Source organism: Neoarius graeffei, chromosome 12 (genome assembly GCF_027579695.1).
Source record: "Neoarius graeffei isolate fNeoGra1 chromosome 12, fNeoGra1.pri, whole genome shotgun sequence".
In the NCBI taxonomy this organism is placed as follows: domain Eukaryota; kingdom Metazoa; phylum Chordata; class Actinopteri; order Siluriformes; family Ariidae; genus Neoarius; species Neoarius graeffei.
Window position 1 is genome coordinate 69,059,699 of NC_083580.1, and position 16,310 is coordinate 69,076,008.

General features: G+C 45.8%; 2 protein-coding genes across 3 annotated transcripts in view; one reads left to right on the forward strand and one right to left on the reverse strand.

The window, feature by feature from the left end:
* The window catches only part of slc29a2 (solute carrier family 29 member 2), a 28,619-nt gene that overhangs the window by 6,038 nt on the left and 6,271 nt on the right, over positions 1-16,310 (forward strand). Inside the window, exons 2-10 of the mRNA XM_060936311.1 lie at positions 2,015-2,314; positions 7,015-7,061; positions 7,181-7,259; positions 7,362-7,507; positions 10,785-10,924; positions 11,024-11,158; positions 11,269-11,366; positions 13,995-14,070; positions 14,163-14,323. Coding sequence (XP_060792294.1) covers positions 7,039-7,061; positions 7,181-7,259; positions 7,362-7,507; positions 10,785-10,924; positions 11,024-11,158; positions 11,269-11,366; positions 13,995-14,070; positions 14,163-14,323 — 858 coding nt within the window. The 5' untranslated portion in view covers positions 2,015-2,314; positions 7,015-7,038. The remainder of the gene's footprint in view (positions 1-2,014; positions 2,315-7,014; positions 7,062-7,180; positions 7,260-7,361; positions 7,508-10,784; positions 10,925-11,023; positions 11,159-11,268; positions 11,367-13,994; positions 14,071-14,162; positions 14,324-16,310) is intronic.
* rbm14a (RNA binding motif protein 14a) overlaps positions 8,292-16,310 on the reverse strand; it is a 28,189-nt gene continuing 20,170 nt past the window's right edge. Inside the window, exons 4-5 of one of the 2 annotated variants that reach the window (XM_060936309.1) lie at positions 11,018-11,268; positions 8,292-10,910 (exon numbers count right to left, since the gene is read on the reverse strand). In XM_060936309.1, the coding sequence (XP_060792292.1) occupies positions 8,294-9,520 (1,227 nt within the window). In that variant the 5' untranslated portion in view covers positions 9,521-10,910; positions 11,018-11,268 and the 3' untranslated portion in view covers positions 8,292-8,293. The remainder of the gene's footprint in view (positions 10,911-11,017; positions 11,269-16,310) is intronic. The other variant, XM_060936310.1, reaches the window with a different exon arrangement.

The window sequence follows — 16,310 nt, forward strand, 5'->3', positions numbered from 1 at the left end:
AAGAACACCAAACCTGACGCACTGTCCAGACTGTTCTCTGCCACTAACAGGGAGAATGAAGTCGGGCCTATTATCCCTGTGTCCCGGATTGTGGCCCCTGTCCGCTGGGGTATTGAGGAGGCTGTCCGACGAGCCCAACGCCAGGACCCCGGTCCTGGGACGGGGCCACCAGGCCTCTTGTACGTCCCACATCAAGCCCGGGCCAAGGTTCTCCAGTGGGGTCACTCTTCCCCTCTCACCGCCCACCCGGGAGCTCGGAGGACCCTGGACTTCCTGAAAAGACGCTTCTGGTGGCCTAACATGGAGCAGGAAGTAAGGTCATTTGTCCTGTCCTGTGAGGTTTGCACCAGAACCAAGAACCCACGACAGCGTCCCCAGGGTCTCCTGCATCCTCTGACCATTCCCCGGCGTCCCTGGTCCCACGTGGCAGTCGACTTTATCACGGGTCTCCCTGAGTCACAAGGTAACACGGTCATTTTGGTCTTAGTTGACAGATTCTCCAAGGCCTGCCGCTTCATACCACTGTGCAAACTCCCCTCTGCTCTTGAAACTGCGAAACTTTTGTTTAATCATGTCTTCCGAGTCTTTGGTCTTCCACAGGACATCGTCTCAGACCGAGGGCCCCAGTTCTCCTCCCGAGTGTGGCACGGGTTCTGCAAGGTCATCGGAGCCACTGCCAGCCTCTCCTCTGGGTTTCACCCACAGTCCAATGGTCAGACGGAGAGGCTCAACCAGGACCTGGAAACCACCCTGCGAGGCCTGGCTATGGATAACCCGACATCGTGGAGCACCTGGCTGCCATGGGCGGAGTACGCCCACAACACCCTGCAGTCATCGGCCACCAAGCTGTCGCCATTCCAGTGCCAATTCGGGTTCCAGCCACCTCTGTTCCCGGACCAGGAGGAGGACGCGGGGGTGCCCTCGGTCAACCAATATGTGAGACGGTGTCGCAAGACCTGGAGCAAGGTCAGGAAGACCCTCATACAGACCTCCAGAACCAACCAGACTCAGGCCAACCGCCATAGAAGACCTGCACACGCTTTCCGCCCTGGGCAGCGTGTTTGGCTGTCCACTAAGGACCTTCCACTGCGGGTGGAGAACCGCAAGCTTGCTCCTCGCTACATTGGCCCCTTCAAGGTGGTGCGCAGGGTGAACCCTGTCTCCTACCGGCTCCAGTTGCCCCGGACTCTGAGGATCAACCCCACTTTCCATGTTTCCCTGTTACGGCCCGTACTGACGTCTACGTATGCCCCTGCCCCTAGGAACCCCCCACCCCCCCGCATCTTCCAGGGGCAGACTGTGTTCACTGTGAATCGCCTGCTTGACTCCCGCCGGGTCCGCGGCGGGTTGCAATATCTGGTGGACTGGGAGGGCTATGGTCCTGAGGAGCGCTGCTGGGTTCCTGCTCGGGATGTCCTTGATAAAGAACTATGTCGGGACTTCCATTCGGCCCATCCGGATCGCCCTGGGAACGTCAGGAGACGCTCCTAGAGGGGGGGGTCCTGTTAGGACTAGGACTGTTTTGGCCTCTAGAGGCCGCTGTTATTTCCTTTTCATGTCGTGTTTATTTTGGCCTCTAGAGGCCGCCACTGTTCCTGTGTTTTGTGTTTGTGTTAATTGCCTAATTATCTTCACCTGTGTCCTTAATTAGTTTGTCTATTTATACCCCTGAGTTCAGTCCTCTTGTCACGGAGTCTTTGTGCTGTTATGTTTATCTCCAGTTTCCTTTGTACTGTGTTTTTTGATCTTCTTAGCTTTTGTATTTTTGCACTTTGCTTTTCTTTTGGATTTTACTCTTTGGTTTTTTTTTTTTTTGTCTTTTGTTTTGCCCTGTATATAGTGTATATAGTTTAAATAAACCTTTTGATTCTTTTTCTACTTCCGCCTCACGCCTCTGCATTTGAGTCATCCCCCTGGTGGCCTAGTGGGGGTTTGCTGGATTATCACACCAACGAACCAGGTTCGAATCCCAGCAAAACCCTAACAATTTCTTTTTGTTTTGTTGTTCCCACAGATTTCTCCTCAGTCTGCGATTGCTGAACTGAGGAACGGCTACTCCCGTGTGTGAAGATTGCATGTCACAGCTCTTCTTTTTTGTTTTACGGTGTTATGTACAGATGCACTGCTTCATCGTTGGAATAAAGCAACCAGTAAACTAGTGCCCAGCCATTCCTTCTAGTGCAGACACACAAACAACACAACATAGAGAACCATTACAATGGTGCCATGACTTTTCCAGGAATGATTTTGGATCAACATCAGTTCGTTCACCGTGGGAAAGCTGCAGAGGTTTTTCTCCTTGCGTGGTATTCAGGTATCTTGTTTTGGGACTGAGTGATTTTTACCCTTCAGCATCATAGACAGTAAAGGTCAGCATAATTTTGGTTTCTGTGCATTGCTTTGGACTGAGTTTGTTGCATGCACACAGTGTAGTTTTTTTTTTGGACTGGAAAAAAATCCTGACGGAAAGTTTATGTTGTATAAAAACAGACTGCATGGCCTACTTGTTGGGGTGGTTGAATAATCTCATCTCATCTCATTATCTGTAGCCGCTTTATCCTGTTCTACAGGGTCGCAGGCAAGCTGGAGCCTATCCCAGCTGACTATGGGCGAAAGGCGGGGTACACCCTGGACAAGTTGCCAGATCATCACAGGGCTGACACATAGACACAGACAACCATTCACACTCACACCTACGGTCAATTTAGAGTCACCAGTTAACCTAACCTGCATGTCTTTGGACTGTGGGGGAAACCAGAGCACCCGGAGGAAACCCACACGGACACGGGGAGAGCATGCAAACTCCACACAGAAAGGCCCTCGCCAGCCACGGGGCTCGAACCCGGACCTTCTTGCTGTGAGGTGACAGCACTAACCACTACACCACCGTGCCGCCCACCCACCAAATGATCAACTATTTTTAATTAAAAAATAACATTAAGAATTTACATAAAAGGGTGTGAATGACCTATTGTAGTTTTGAAGAATATGTAACTTACCTGCTTTTACCCCACCATAAGATTGGGATAATTGAACCGCAATTGAATAATTGGGATAAATTAATCGCTTTGTAGTCTTACCTTGCAAAATCCGTTGGTCTGGCTGGTCGAACATATGCTTATCCATGGAAATTCATTCTCCCATGCAACCTGGTATTTGCATTCATATTTTTGCTGTTTAGTAGCCATGATGAATGACTGCTTGTAAAAAATGTCAGACAGCCTGGGTGAATCCTACATTACGGAAGCGACTGTCGTTCTGTTCGTTGATTGGTTAAAAATCAGTTGACATCAGCAATGTTTCTCATACGATTCTGACTGGACATAATTGGGAGTATTTTTCACTTGGCGGTAGGGATTTCCCAAAACCGGGAGATTATCCAGTTTTTAACAAATACGAGCGGGAGGCGGAGGCTAAAATCGGGAGCCTCCCGCCGAAATCGGGAGGGTTGGCAAGTATGAGTTTCTGAAATACTCAAACCAGTCCATCTGGCACCAACACCCATGCCACAGTGAAAGTCACATTTTGAGATCACAATTTTTCCCATTCTGATGTTTGAACATTAACCGAAGCTCTTGATTTGTAGCTGCATGATTTTATGCAGTTAAGGGATTGGCTGATTAGAGAACTGCATAAAACAGCAGGTGGATGGGTGTTCCTAATAAAGTAACCAGTGAGTGTATGTTTTGTATTGTGAAGACCAAAAAAAAGTCTGATGGCTTTACGATATGTTTCACTTAGTTATTACTGGATAAGATTAGAGTTACATTTCTGACATGATTGAAGTTGGGAAATGATGGAATGCAGGCAGGACGAGGTGAAAGGCTGAGATATGCAAACTATAAAGTATGCTTTGTGGGTATATGGACTAGATTCGACCCTAGTGTTGGGCTGATATGAATGTTCATGGCGAGCTAATGAATGAGATAAAAATGTTATCTGTGGTTGGTAAAAGAGAGCAACTGGACTTGCTTGAAAAGTCTTGAAGACGTTTCGCCTCTCGTCCGAAAGGCATCCTCAGTTCTGTCTGTCTAATAGGGAGTATCAAGTATTTATCCTCTCATGGATCATCATAGAATCCGAATCCGAATGCTGATGGCTGCATTGTAGGTGGCTGATAGATGTCATAGACACCCACCTCTGTTCAGTGATGGTCGTTCCAGGTTGACAAAAATGAACGATCCTCTCTGGCTAAGATGTCTGCCAGGTTTCTGGAAGTCCTCTCATACTCCCGCACCAGTCGAAGGGAACTCATCCCAAAGTGCGTAGAAACATATCTGTGAAGATACTCAGTCGTCCAGGTACATAATCTGTGGTTGGTAGAAGAGAGCAACTGGACTTGCTTGAAAAGCCTTGAAGACGTTTCGCCTCTCGTCCGAAAGGCATCCTCAGTTGTCTGTCTGTCTAATAGGGAGTATCAAGTATTTATCCTCTCATGGATCATCATAGAATCCGAATCAGAATGCTGATCGTTCATTTTTGTCAACCTGGAACGACCATCACTGAACAGAGGTGGGTGTCTATGACATCTATCAGCCACCTACAATGCAGCCATCAGCATTCTGATTCGGATTCTATGATGATCCATGAGAGGATAAATACTTGATACTCCCTATTAGACAGACAGAACTGAGGATGCCTTTCGGACGAGAGGCGAAACGTCTTCAAGACTTTTCAAGCAAGTCCAGTTGCTCTCTTCTACCAACCACAGATTACTACGTACCTGGACGACTGAGTATCTTCACAGATATGAGATAAAAATGTAATAAATTAATCTAATTCAGTTCAAATTTGAAAGCAGCATGTGTGCATAGCTACAGTAAATAAAGTGTCTAGTTGAATTAAAAAAAAAAAAAGATACACGACAAAAATACTGATTTCCCAAGAACAATATATTTCAGCAGATTGTTGCTCTGCCCAATATTTTATAATTACTGCACAGATTCTAAGAGCTGCTGTTAGGGCCTTTGGATTCTCTGTGCTTTAGTGTTTAAGGATTCAGTGCATGATTCTTTTGCATGCTTGATGTAAGCTTCAGAAAGTGTGAGAAGGGATTAATGAATACATTAGTAAAGCTAGTGGATAATGAAGACCATAGAAAACAAACTCTCTTTGACTCTGTTCTCAATTGCCTGGGGACAGAACATTCAGAAATCACTGCAAGGCTGGCACAAGGATTTTGTGAGATGTTTGGGTGAATGTTGAACTGTTCTGGTCTGTTTCACTCTGGTAAGAAAGTATTGAAGCATTGCAAAATCTTTTCAAATTCTCCCACCATTACGTCTCTTCTCTTGAACCTTTATCAAGGGCGTAGCTAGGGTTTTTCGGGGGGGGGGTCACACAAGCCCTGTGATGACCTGGCGACTTGTCCAGGGTGTACCCCGCCTTTCGCCCGTAGTCAGCTGGGATAGGCTCCAGCTTGCCTGCGACCCTGTAGAACAGGATAAGAGGCTAGAAATAATGAGATGAATGAGATGAGGGGGTCACACTCTGACTGGCAGCCTGAGTACATTATGTAACAAAAAATAATTACCATTGCTAGTTTTAGGTAGCTTAGAAACCGGCTCTTCCATTATTGCTGTTTCTTCCGTTTTCTTGATGTGTTCTAGAAACGCCAGACTAAAACTTAGCTTTGAAGCCACAAAATGCAACTCTGATGGAAAAAAATTAGTGCTGTCAAGCGATTAAAATATTTAATCGCGATTAATGTCGCGACTGTCATAGTTAACTCGCGATTAATCGCAATTTAATCGCACATTTTTGTCACATGAAAAACCATTGTAATTCTCTTATCAATATAAAAATGTGAATGGGCTTGCTCACCGTTCGAACTACGGGGGTACTCGGGGGATCCGAGATCCCCTGAAACAGACATGAGATCCCTTGAAAACATGATTCGGGAAATGTTGGGGGGTCTCTAAAATATTGGCAAAATGATGTTTATTGACATAGCAATCGTGTGTAACGGGAAGCATTTGCATATCCGAAGTGAGCGCGCGATGGAGAGCCGCGCTCTGAGACAAGCGCAAGCACCCCCCCCCCCAAGGGAAAAAAAGGGACCCCTCGAAAATATCGGCATAGTTCGAACACTGGTTGTACCAATGTTTTTTTTTATTGCAGAGCATAACACGTCTTGTCACAGCCACTGCAAAATGGGGCTGGAGCCGCCGATGGGAAAACGAGACCTAAGCCGAGCACCGTGGCTCTTCGGGGGAGGGCAGAGGACTCTGGCTGTGCGGGGCGTGGCATCATGTCACAGAGCGTTAATCTCGCGATAAAAAAATTATCGCCGTTAAAATTGAGTCAAGTTGGGGGTGTCGTGGCTCGGGTGGCTAGGGCGCCATACCGTGGATCTGGGGACCCGGGTTCGGTTCCGGCCCGGGGTCGTTTCCCGGTCCCTCCCAGTCTCTCTCTCCCACTCATTTCCTGGCTCTGCACTGTCCTATCCAATTAAGGTGAAAAAAAAAAAAGCCAAAAAAAAAAAAATTGAGTCAAGTTAACGCATTAATAACGCGACATTTTTGACAGCACTAAAAAAAAAATAATAAATTGCTTAACTGTCTTCACGTCCAAAGAAAGAGGAAAGTTTCACTTGTTTTGACATGGCGAATTATTAACACAAGAGGAAATACTCATAATTTGCAACTAAAAAGACTGCAGCTACACTGGCAGCTTGACCATGCTTTCCAGTGCGATCATGTTGCGCTTGCGCAGAACTGGGTTTTCGCAGCCAAACCACAGGAAGTCCATAAAAGGTTACAGAAACCCTAATAAGGCTGAGGTGACAGTCTAGTTTAAAAAAATGTTAGAAAAATTACAGTGGGCACTTTTCTAATATTCTTATGTGGCTATTGAAAAAATCTATGGTCCGACAAAGTGGGTGGTCACGGGCATCCCAGGACTCCCCCCCCCCCCCCCCAGCTACGCCCCTGTTTAGGCCCATAATTTTGAATTCATTACCTAATTTCACATCATTCGATTTATTGAAGGTTGCTTTTCTCCCTTTGTGCTTAGGTGAATAAATACTGGTGAATAAAAATGACATGTGCATCATATAACAGGTGGGTCTTGGGCTTATACTGTACTCATAACCCATATTTTAGTTGTAGAATTTGAAGGATTTATGACCAAGTTAAACTGATTACCCTAATACTGAAATAAGTTGCTTTTTCTTTGACAGAGGCCTCGTGGCCGTCGTCTTTTTCATGCTGGGCATAGGAATACTACTTCCATGGAATTTCTTCATCACTGCATTCGATGTAAGAAACTGAGAGGCTAAGAAAGTAAATTATGTTTTTTTAAATATCTGTACATTTTATTTTCTGCAGAAATCTATAGCACTCGTTTGTTGTCTTTTATAGTATTTCAATGAACGGCTAAATACAACATCAAGCAGTGTTTCAGAATCTGACCAGAAAGATCCGTACATGTTCAACAACATGTGTGTGCTGGTCTCCAAGCTACCTTTGCTGTTGTTCACACTCCTGAACTCATTTGTCTACCAGCAGTAAGTACATATTGATGTGTCTGTGCTCACTTTTCGGGATACTTAAGATTTTAAATAAATAAATAAATGTCAAATTGCATCTCTGACGACTCTGTAGTGTCAAGGTTCTTTACTGTCATTTGCATGTTTCACATGTAAACGAAATTTGTGCCTCAGGGCCAGCAGTGTATATAAATAGAAGAATTAAAATTAAATATAAAAATAGAATAGAAAATAGTACAACCATGATTAAAAAGTGTTCAGGTGAACAGTAAAAACTTCAATATGTGCAAAATGAGGGGAGTGGGGGCAGCATCAGAGCTTAGGCTTAGTGTTCATTAGTCTCACAGCTTCTCGGAAGAAGCTACACTGGAGCCTTGATGTTTTGGCCCTGATGCTGCAGAGTTTTTTTTCCTGAGCGGAGGAGGCTGAATAGTCTGTGTGCTGGGTGGGTGGAGTCACCCATGATGCGGGCCACTCTGCTCCTGCACCAGCTGTTGTAGATGTCTTCTATGGATGGCAAGCTCCAACAGGTGATCTTCTGTGCCGTGCGCATCACCCTCTGCAGAGCCTTCCTGTCCACAGCCGAGCAGTTTCCATACCAGGAGGTGATGAAGGAGGTCAGTGTGCTCTCCACCACACACCTGTAGAAAGCTCCCAGGACTGCAGAGCTCAGTCCGGCCTGCCTTAGCCTCCTCAAAAAGTAGAGGCATTGGTGGGCCTTCTTGACCACTCTGGCTGTATTCGTGGTCCACTTCAAGTCACTAGAGATGTAGACCTCCAGGTTCTTGATGCTGTGGACCATCTCTACAGCTTCTCCTCCGATGTAGAGGTGGGAGGGGGCGTGGTCACCTCTCCTGAAGTCCAAACCATCTCCTTTGTTTTCCCCACATTGATGCAGAGATTGTTGTCCCTGCACCAGTCCACCAGGTCCTCCACCTCCTGTCTGTACGCTGACTCGTCACCGTGGGATATCTGTCCCACCACCACCGTGTCATCCGCGAACTTCACAATACGACTGCCCGGATGTTTAGCGGAGCAGTCATATGTGAGTAGAGTGTAGAACAGGGGGCTAAGGACGCAACCCTGGGGGGAGCCGGTGTTGATGATGGTAGAAGAGGAGACGCCGTGGATCCTCACTGTCTGTGGCCTGTGTGTCAGGAAATCCAGTACCCAGTTGCAGAGGGATGGTGGTAATCCAAGCGGCAGCAGTTTGTTGACTAAAATCTGTAGGTCAATCGTGTTGAACGCTGAGCTAAAGTCCAGGAAGAGCAGCCTCACGTAGGTGTCTCTGCTCTCCAGGTGGGTGAGAGCAGAGTGGATGACGGGTGAGATGGCGTCCTCTACAGACCTGTTCCTCCTGTACACATACTGGTCTGGGTCCACATTTATGTCCACCTTCTCCTTAATGTGGTCCATGACCAGGCGTTCGAAGCATTTCATGACTATCAGGGTGAGAGCCACCGGTCGATAGTCGTTCATGCTCCTCACTGCTGCACACTTGGGCACTGGAACAATGGAAGATGTCTTCAGGCACACTGGCACCACAGCCTGGGGGAGGGAGGTGTTAAAGATGTCTGTCCACACCTCAGTGAGCTCATGTGCGCAGGCCTTCAGGACCCTCCCTGGGATGTTGTCTGGTTCTGCTGCCTTGTGGGGGTTGATGCGCTGCAGAGTCTTCCTCACATCGTCTGCTGACACGCTGAATGATGGTAGCTCACCCTCTGGGTTAGTGAGCCTGGTGCGGGGGGGGTCGGCGGGTTCAAAACGGGCATAGAAGGCATTGAGGGAGTCTGGCAAGGATGGGTCCCAAGGAGACACTGTGTTCTTCCTGTTGTAGCCTATGATTGCCTTTATGCCCTGCCACATGCTCCGAGGGTCGTTGGATGCAAAGTGGCTCTGGATTTTATCAGCATGTGCTCTTTTTGCCCATGTCACACCCGCTTGGAGGTCCCTCCTCGCCGCTCTCAGTGCATCTCCAAACCTGAAAGCTGTGTCACGTGCTCTCAGGAGACGCTGAACCTCACCATTCATCCACGGCTTCTGATTAGAACATTAAGTGATGTTCTTGGTGGTGATGATGTCACTGATGCATTTCTGGATGAAGCCAGAGACGGCCGAGGTGTACTCCTCCAGATCTACACCTTCACCGGTGGTAGCAGCTTCCCTGAAGACCCACCAGCCCGTCTGCTCAAAGCAGTCCTGCAGTGCAGGGATTGCTGTGCTGGGCCACACAGTGATGGTCTTCCATGTTGGCCGGTTGTTTTTCAGCACAGGTTGATGGGCAGGGACCAGCAGGACGGTGATGTGATCAGAGAAGCCCAGGTGGGGCCGTGGCACTGCAGCATACGCACCCCGCTTGCTGATGTAGACCTGGTCCAGAGTATTGCCTCCCCTGGTTGCAATGTCTATGTTCTTGTAAAACCGGGGCAGGCAGTCTGTCAGACGGGCATGATTAAAGTCCCCAGCAATCACAAAAAATGCCCCTGGGTGTTGATCCTGCAGCTAGCTGACGTGCGCGTGCAGCTTCGTCAGCACTGTGCCGGTGTGCGCACTTGGAGGAATGTAAACAATCACCAGCAGCACTACCGTAAACTCCCAAGGCAGGTAATGCGGGCGGCACTTTAGCAACATACACTCCACAGATTCAGAGCAATGCTGGCTTACCAGGACGCAGTTTGTGCACCAGTTCTTGTTGATATAAGCACAGAGTCCTCCACCACGGCTTTTCCCCGACAGCTGATCGCGGTCAGCGTGGAAGAAAAGTAGTCTGTCTAGGTGGTACACGGAGTCCGGCATGTTGTCGTTCAGCCAGGTCTCAGTTAACAGGAAAGCACAGCAATTCCTCATCTCCTTGTGGAAGTTCAGTCTCAGCCTGAACAGGTCAATCTTCTTGTCCAGAGAGCGGACGTTAGACAGGAACAGAGTTGGAAGAGCGGGTCTGGTGTTAGCCCTTAGCCTAGCTAGCAGGCTGGCTCTCTTCCCCCTCTTCTGCCTCCAGGCGCACCGTTGTCTCCTTGTGCGCTGCTGCTTTGTTTTCCTTCGTCCACTCTCCTTTAGCAGCTCAAAGCATCCTAACACTGCCTTGACATCTGGTTTCAGTCCCATATTCAGGTTCCCCAGAATAAATAGGTCCTGTGCGCTGTATTTCAGCCTTAGTTTGTTGCACAAGTTAATAGAAAAGGTAGGAAGGGGTCGTGCGCTAACCGGGAGCCAAGAAGCCGCTGCACCACTGCATGCCGCCATCTTAACACTCACAAAAGTGAGAGATGTGATGTCTATTTATTTTGTTTTGCAGTATTCCAGAAAAGATGAGGATAGCTGGTAGTATGGGCTTAATTTTAGGCCTCTTCATCCTCACAGCTGCTTTAGTGAAAGTCAGAATGGAACCGGATCTTTTCTTCTCCATCACAATGGCAACCATCTGGTTCATAAACAGTATGTCTGGTTACATTATTGATTAAGGCAAATAAATATATACTCACATTGAATGAAAGTTGTCAGTGTTGTGATCATTGTGAACTTCTCTACTTCTAGTGTTTGGAGCTGTGCTTCAGGGCAGCCTGTTTGGTCTGGTTGGGAAGTTTCCCTCAAAATATATCTCATGGTTTATGAGTGGCCAAGCCATGGCTGGGATCTTCTCTGCAGTTGCCATGTTGATATCACAGATCTGTGTGCATCAGTGACCTCCGATGGCACAATATGAATTTACTTTCCACACTAAACAATTAATGTGTTACTGTGGATCTGTAACGATGGTTGTCTTTGCCTTGTATCTCCAGCTAAAACAGACAACGAGAGTGCAGCTTTAGGCTACTTCATCACTCCCTGTGTTGCCACAGTCCTCACACTGTGCTGCTACCTCATGCTGTCTCACCTGGTACGTTCTTTCATTATTCCTTTCATAGTTCATAAAAACACTTAGTGTTATAAATACAGTGGTTCGCAAAGTGGTGTCTGGGGATCCCAGGGGTCTGTGAGCATAATCAGATACTGTGTATGATTAATATTCAGAGGTCTGTGAAATTCATCATACAGTTAAAGGACTCATCTGAACCCAAAATGTTCCAGAACCCATGTTATAAGTTGTAATTCAATCATTTTTATCTTAAGTGCTATGATTTACAGCAGACACACACCTTAATCACACCTGTAATAATTTGAAAATATCATTACATTCTAATAAATGTCAGCAAAAGATTAATTGTAAACGTAGTTGCTGTACTATGCACGCATTTTATTTCTAATCATCCATCCATTATCCGTAACCGCTTATCCTGTGGAGAGTCACGGGCAAGCTGGAGCCTATCCCAGCTGACTATGGGCAAGAGGTGGGGCGCATGATTCTAAGGGCTCAGCATTGACCGAGGGCCCTCAGAAGACGATATTAATATTACTACCACATGTAAGTTAACTTAATAAAAAATATTTCTAATAATTTTGTCGCTTATATTGAGCAAAAATACAAAAAAAAGCAAAAATTTGGTTTTCCATTCTCCACACAATTATTAGAATAGATAGGCTTTATATTTCACCCCTCTCCTGATTCATTACATGGTATAGTCTTGCGTAGGCAGAGCCAGAGCGTGACACCGCGTTAAAGTGCCATTCCACCATTGGATGTATTCTTTGGCATAAAATACAATATATTTTATGACAACATGACTAGACAGAGAAATCTTTTAGCTTCAAAATGATATATCAAACATAATTTTTTGACAACGACAAGTATATTAATTTTGCGACCAAAGTCACCTACCCTTTTAATTTCCGCGCGGTAGTGAAACGTGATGTCATCGGCAGGTTCCCCTTCTTGTGTACCACGTGTCGGTCTATTTTTAGACCAGGAAACCCCCAAAGTGACAGAGTCATTTCTCCTCGTATATGGGGGCCAAAAAAATTGCGAAAATTTTTGAGTTAATCTTTCAGTTAGCTAGATTTATTGGTATTAGCTAGATTTATTGGTATTATTTTTATCGCGTTCTATCCGCCATTGCTGATAATGTGTGCCACGTCACGTGGTACACAAGAAAGGGAACCTGCCAATGACATCACGCGCGGAAATTAAAAGGGTAGGTGACTTTGGTCGCAAAATTAATATACTTGTCGTTGTCAAAAAATTATGTTTGATATATCATTTTGAAGCTAAAAGATTTCTCTATCTAGTGATACCATTTACATATGTTGTCAAAATATATTGTATTTTATGCCAAAGAATACATCCAATGGTGGAATGGCACTTTAAGTTTGTTGCTTTCCAATCCAGCACTAACATCAGCTGCACATGGTACAAGCAGAATTGATGGTGACCCATCAGTAGTTTGACACCATCATGAAGTTGGGTTACCAGAAACATAAAAGAGAAGCAGCAGAAAGCTGAGAGAGAGAAAAAGGGCAGACATTTAGGCCCCGTCCACACGAGTACGCGGCCTCACCCAATACGCTGTCGTTTTGAAAAAAATCTCCGTAAACATGGCGTCGTTTCGATTCACTGGAAATGACCCAAAACGCTGTAGTACATATGCCAGGCCTGTATGTGGCGCTGTGATGCGACCACACCAATACACTAAAACCGGAAGAGAAGCCATGGAGCATGTGTATAAAGGTCACGCGCTGTTTACAAAACAAGCTCATAACGAGAAGTTTTGTTGCTCCTCGCAGTAATATAAAAGCAGAAGGTTTTGTTGTAGCAGCCGTAATAGACCGAGTTGTTTCTGCAGTACGAGCACAAGCCTGTAGTCCGCCGTTGTTGTTATGACGCGTCTAGCGGCAGCGGCTGAGGTTAAAAGTTAGAGAGGCGGGGCTTATACGTCATCGTTTCTGAAAAAATCCGCTTCGCCGTCCAGACAACTCCGGGCTATCCGGCGTTTTTGGATTTTCCCACTCTGGGACCCGTTTTCAAAAAATACCGGTTTCACACCTCGATAAAGCCAGCTCCGTCTGGACGCGAGGCCGAAACGATAAAGTATTTATGCGGATTCGACAAAAACGTACTCGTGTGGACAGGGCCTTAGTCACCCAGTTTTTTCCTGAAGAAAGGTAGCCTATACATTTATTCACTGACCTTCCTTCGGTGGCTATTAACCTAACATGCTAATGTTAATGCTACTGGATAAACTAAGGGTCTTTTTTGTTGGTTTTTTTGGGGGGTGGGGTGGGGAGGATATTATATTCTTTCATAGGGCCCAAAATTTCTATTGGTGCCCCTGCACAAGTTGCCAGATCATTGCAGGGCTGACACATAGAGACAAACACCACTTCACACAGTTAATTTTTAGAGTCACCAGTTAACCTAACCTGCATGTCTTTGGACTGTGGGGGAAACCGGAGCACCCGGAGAAAACCCACGCAGACACGGGGAGAACATGCAAACTCTGCACAGAAAGGCCCTCGTCAGCTACTGGGCTCAAACCCAGAACCTTCTTGCTGTGAGGCAACAGTACTAACCCACTACACCACTGTGCCGCCCATATTTGTAATCATTTTAATTAATTTTTTTTTTCCTCAGAGATTTTCTAGAATGTATTTAGAAGATGGAACTAGAAACAAAAAGATTCAGCCATATTTGAAACGGAAACAAAACGGTTGGTTGAAGACATTGCCAAATAATATACCCGACTTGTGCATGTTGTCGTTGGCTCAGGTTGAAAATATGTTTTCTTGTTTGTTGCTGTAGACAATGTGACCTTGGATGAAGTGAAGCCCACTGATTCTGGCGACACTCCAGCAGGCACTAGTAAAAGCACGTTAGCTGAGACTGATGCTGAAGCCTTCAATACTGCTGATGGAGTAGACCAACCAGAACAAAAGGCAACAGTGCTGGCAGTGTTTAAGAAGGTACATTAAAGCAGGGTTCCCACAGGTCAGGGAATTTCTGGAATTTTAACAAGTCTATTCCAGACATGGAAATTCAGGGGATTTGATCATATTTTGGGCCAAGTCATGGGATATCAGGGAATTTTGTTTGTCACGTTTTTAAGTTTTAATTGCCATTTTTTCCATGCAGCATTTCACTAGGTTTAAGCAGCGAATGCTAATTTTTGTACTGAAAATATCTGACAGTTCGTAAATAAAGCTTGCAAACTGACACGTTTAAAATACTGTGACTGGTTTTTGTCTGCTCAGTATTAAGGTGGGCGGTTTTTCTGTTCATTATCCATCCATCCATAGTCCTTTCCGCACCGTGTGGCGCATCGGGCGGCGCCGATCTCCGTTTCCACAGCCCTCGGCCTCTCGCCTATTACATAGTTAGGGTTACAGTGGGGGGCTAGTCCTCTGGTAACCACGAGAGTTTAACTCCCCACTCGCATCTGTATTGCAGCATGCCTTGCCAGATGGTAGTAGGTACCATTTTTACGATGGTCTTTGGTATGACCCGACCGTGAATAGAACTCACGATCTCCTGATCGAGAGGCGGACACGCTACCACTAGGCCACTAGCCGGTTCTGTTCATTATAAGGTCATGGAAATTCAGCTTTTTAGTCAGGGAACTTGACATTTGACTTCGAGTGGGAACCCTGATTTAAAAAAAAAAAAAAAGCATGTGGTGGTCTGAGAAAACCTGTCAGAAAACTTGGGTTTTTCTTCTGATAATACACTTCGACGCTAGACCCACCCGCCTAGCGGCCAAAAATATTTTTGCCTAGCAAATGGGTCTAGCCTCGCACCATATAAACAAAAACACCCCGGGCATCAAATCGTGCCCGCCAATCACAACGCAAGGTTTTTGTTTAGATTCTTTGGGCGGGCTTTTGCAGGAGTGACGACAAAGCTGCGCGACGCTGGAGAAAGCGCAGCAGGAAAGATGGCTACGGCTAGTGAACAGCGCGCATTTGACTCTGCTTTGGAATCAGTTTTAGAAGAATTAGACTTGGAGTTTTCGTTGAAACATGAGCAGGAAGAGGCTCTCCGCTCATTCCTTTTCAAGAAGGACGTTTTCGCCGTTTTGCCGACCGGCTATGGCAAAAGTCTGATCTACCAGCTGGCTCCGCTCGTAGCCAAAAGGATGGGCTAGTTTGTGCAGTACAAAGAATTAATAAACAGCTGTGAAACATTACTTTTTGATTGTTTCTTATTTTCCCGTTATTTTAAATTTAAGGGAAATTATTTCACCAAACACCACTAAATAAAAACTCTCACAAACAGTTTAAGCAAACCCTTGAAAAAAAAAAAAAAATGAGTGTATGTGGTACAGACTCCAAACTTGTGGTCATTATCTCCAAACTTCTTAATATCTAGAACCTGTTTATTAATTAATACGCATTTTGAAAAAGTATTTATTTCAAGGCCTGCCCCACTGCTTTCTGTCGCTCGGACTACGTCACAGTCACTGTTGCGCTGATTGGTCAGAGCGTTGGCCTATACGCACAGAGACAGTTTGAAAGACAGCGGTTTGTTCCTCCCACCCCCTTCGGAAATGTCTACGGATCGAGGCCAGACTAAATATTCACATTTAGTCTGGCTTGCCAGGCTACTTTGACGCTTCTCTTTGAAGAAGTCCTTTATAATCTTGCCTATTATCTTTCTGCAAATTTGACAGAAGTTAACAAACATCCTGGTGAAACCAGTTTGCCTAAAGATGTCTACAGCCCAGCTACAGTACCAGTCATAAATGTTTGGACACTCCTACTCATTCATAGATTTTTCTGTATTTTTAATATTTTCTACATGGTAGAACAACACTGAAGACGTCAAAACCATCTGTAGTGGAACTGTACAGCGTGTGAACACATTTCACAGAGCTTAACTAAAATTGACTTGTGGTAGCCTTTCTTTTCCTCAGTATCTGAAGGGTAGTTACCGTAAACTGTCATGGATACACAG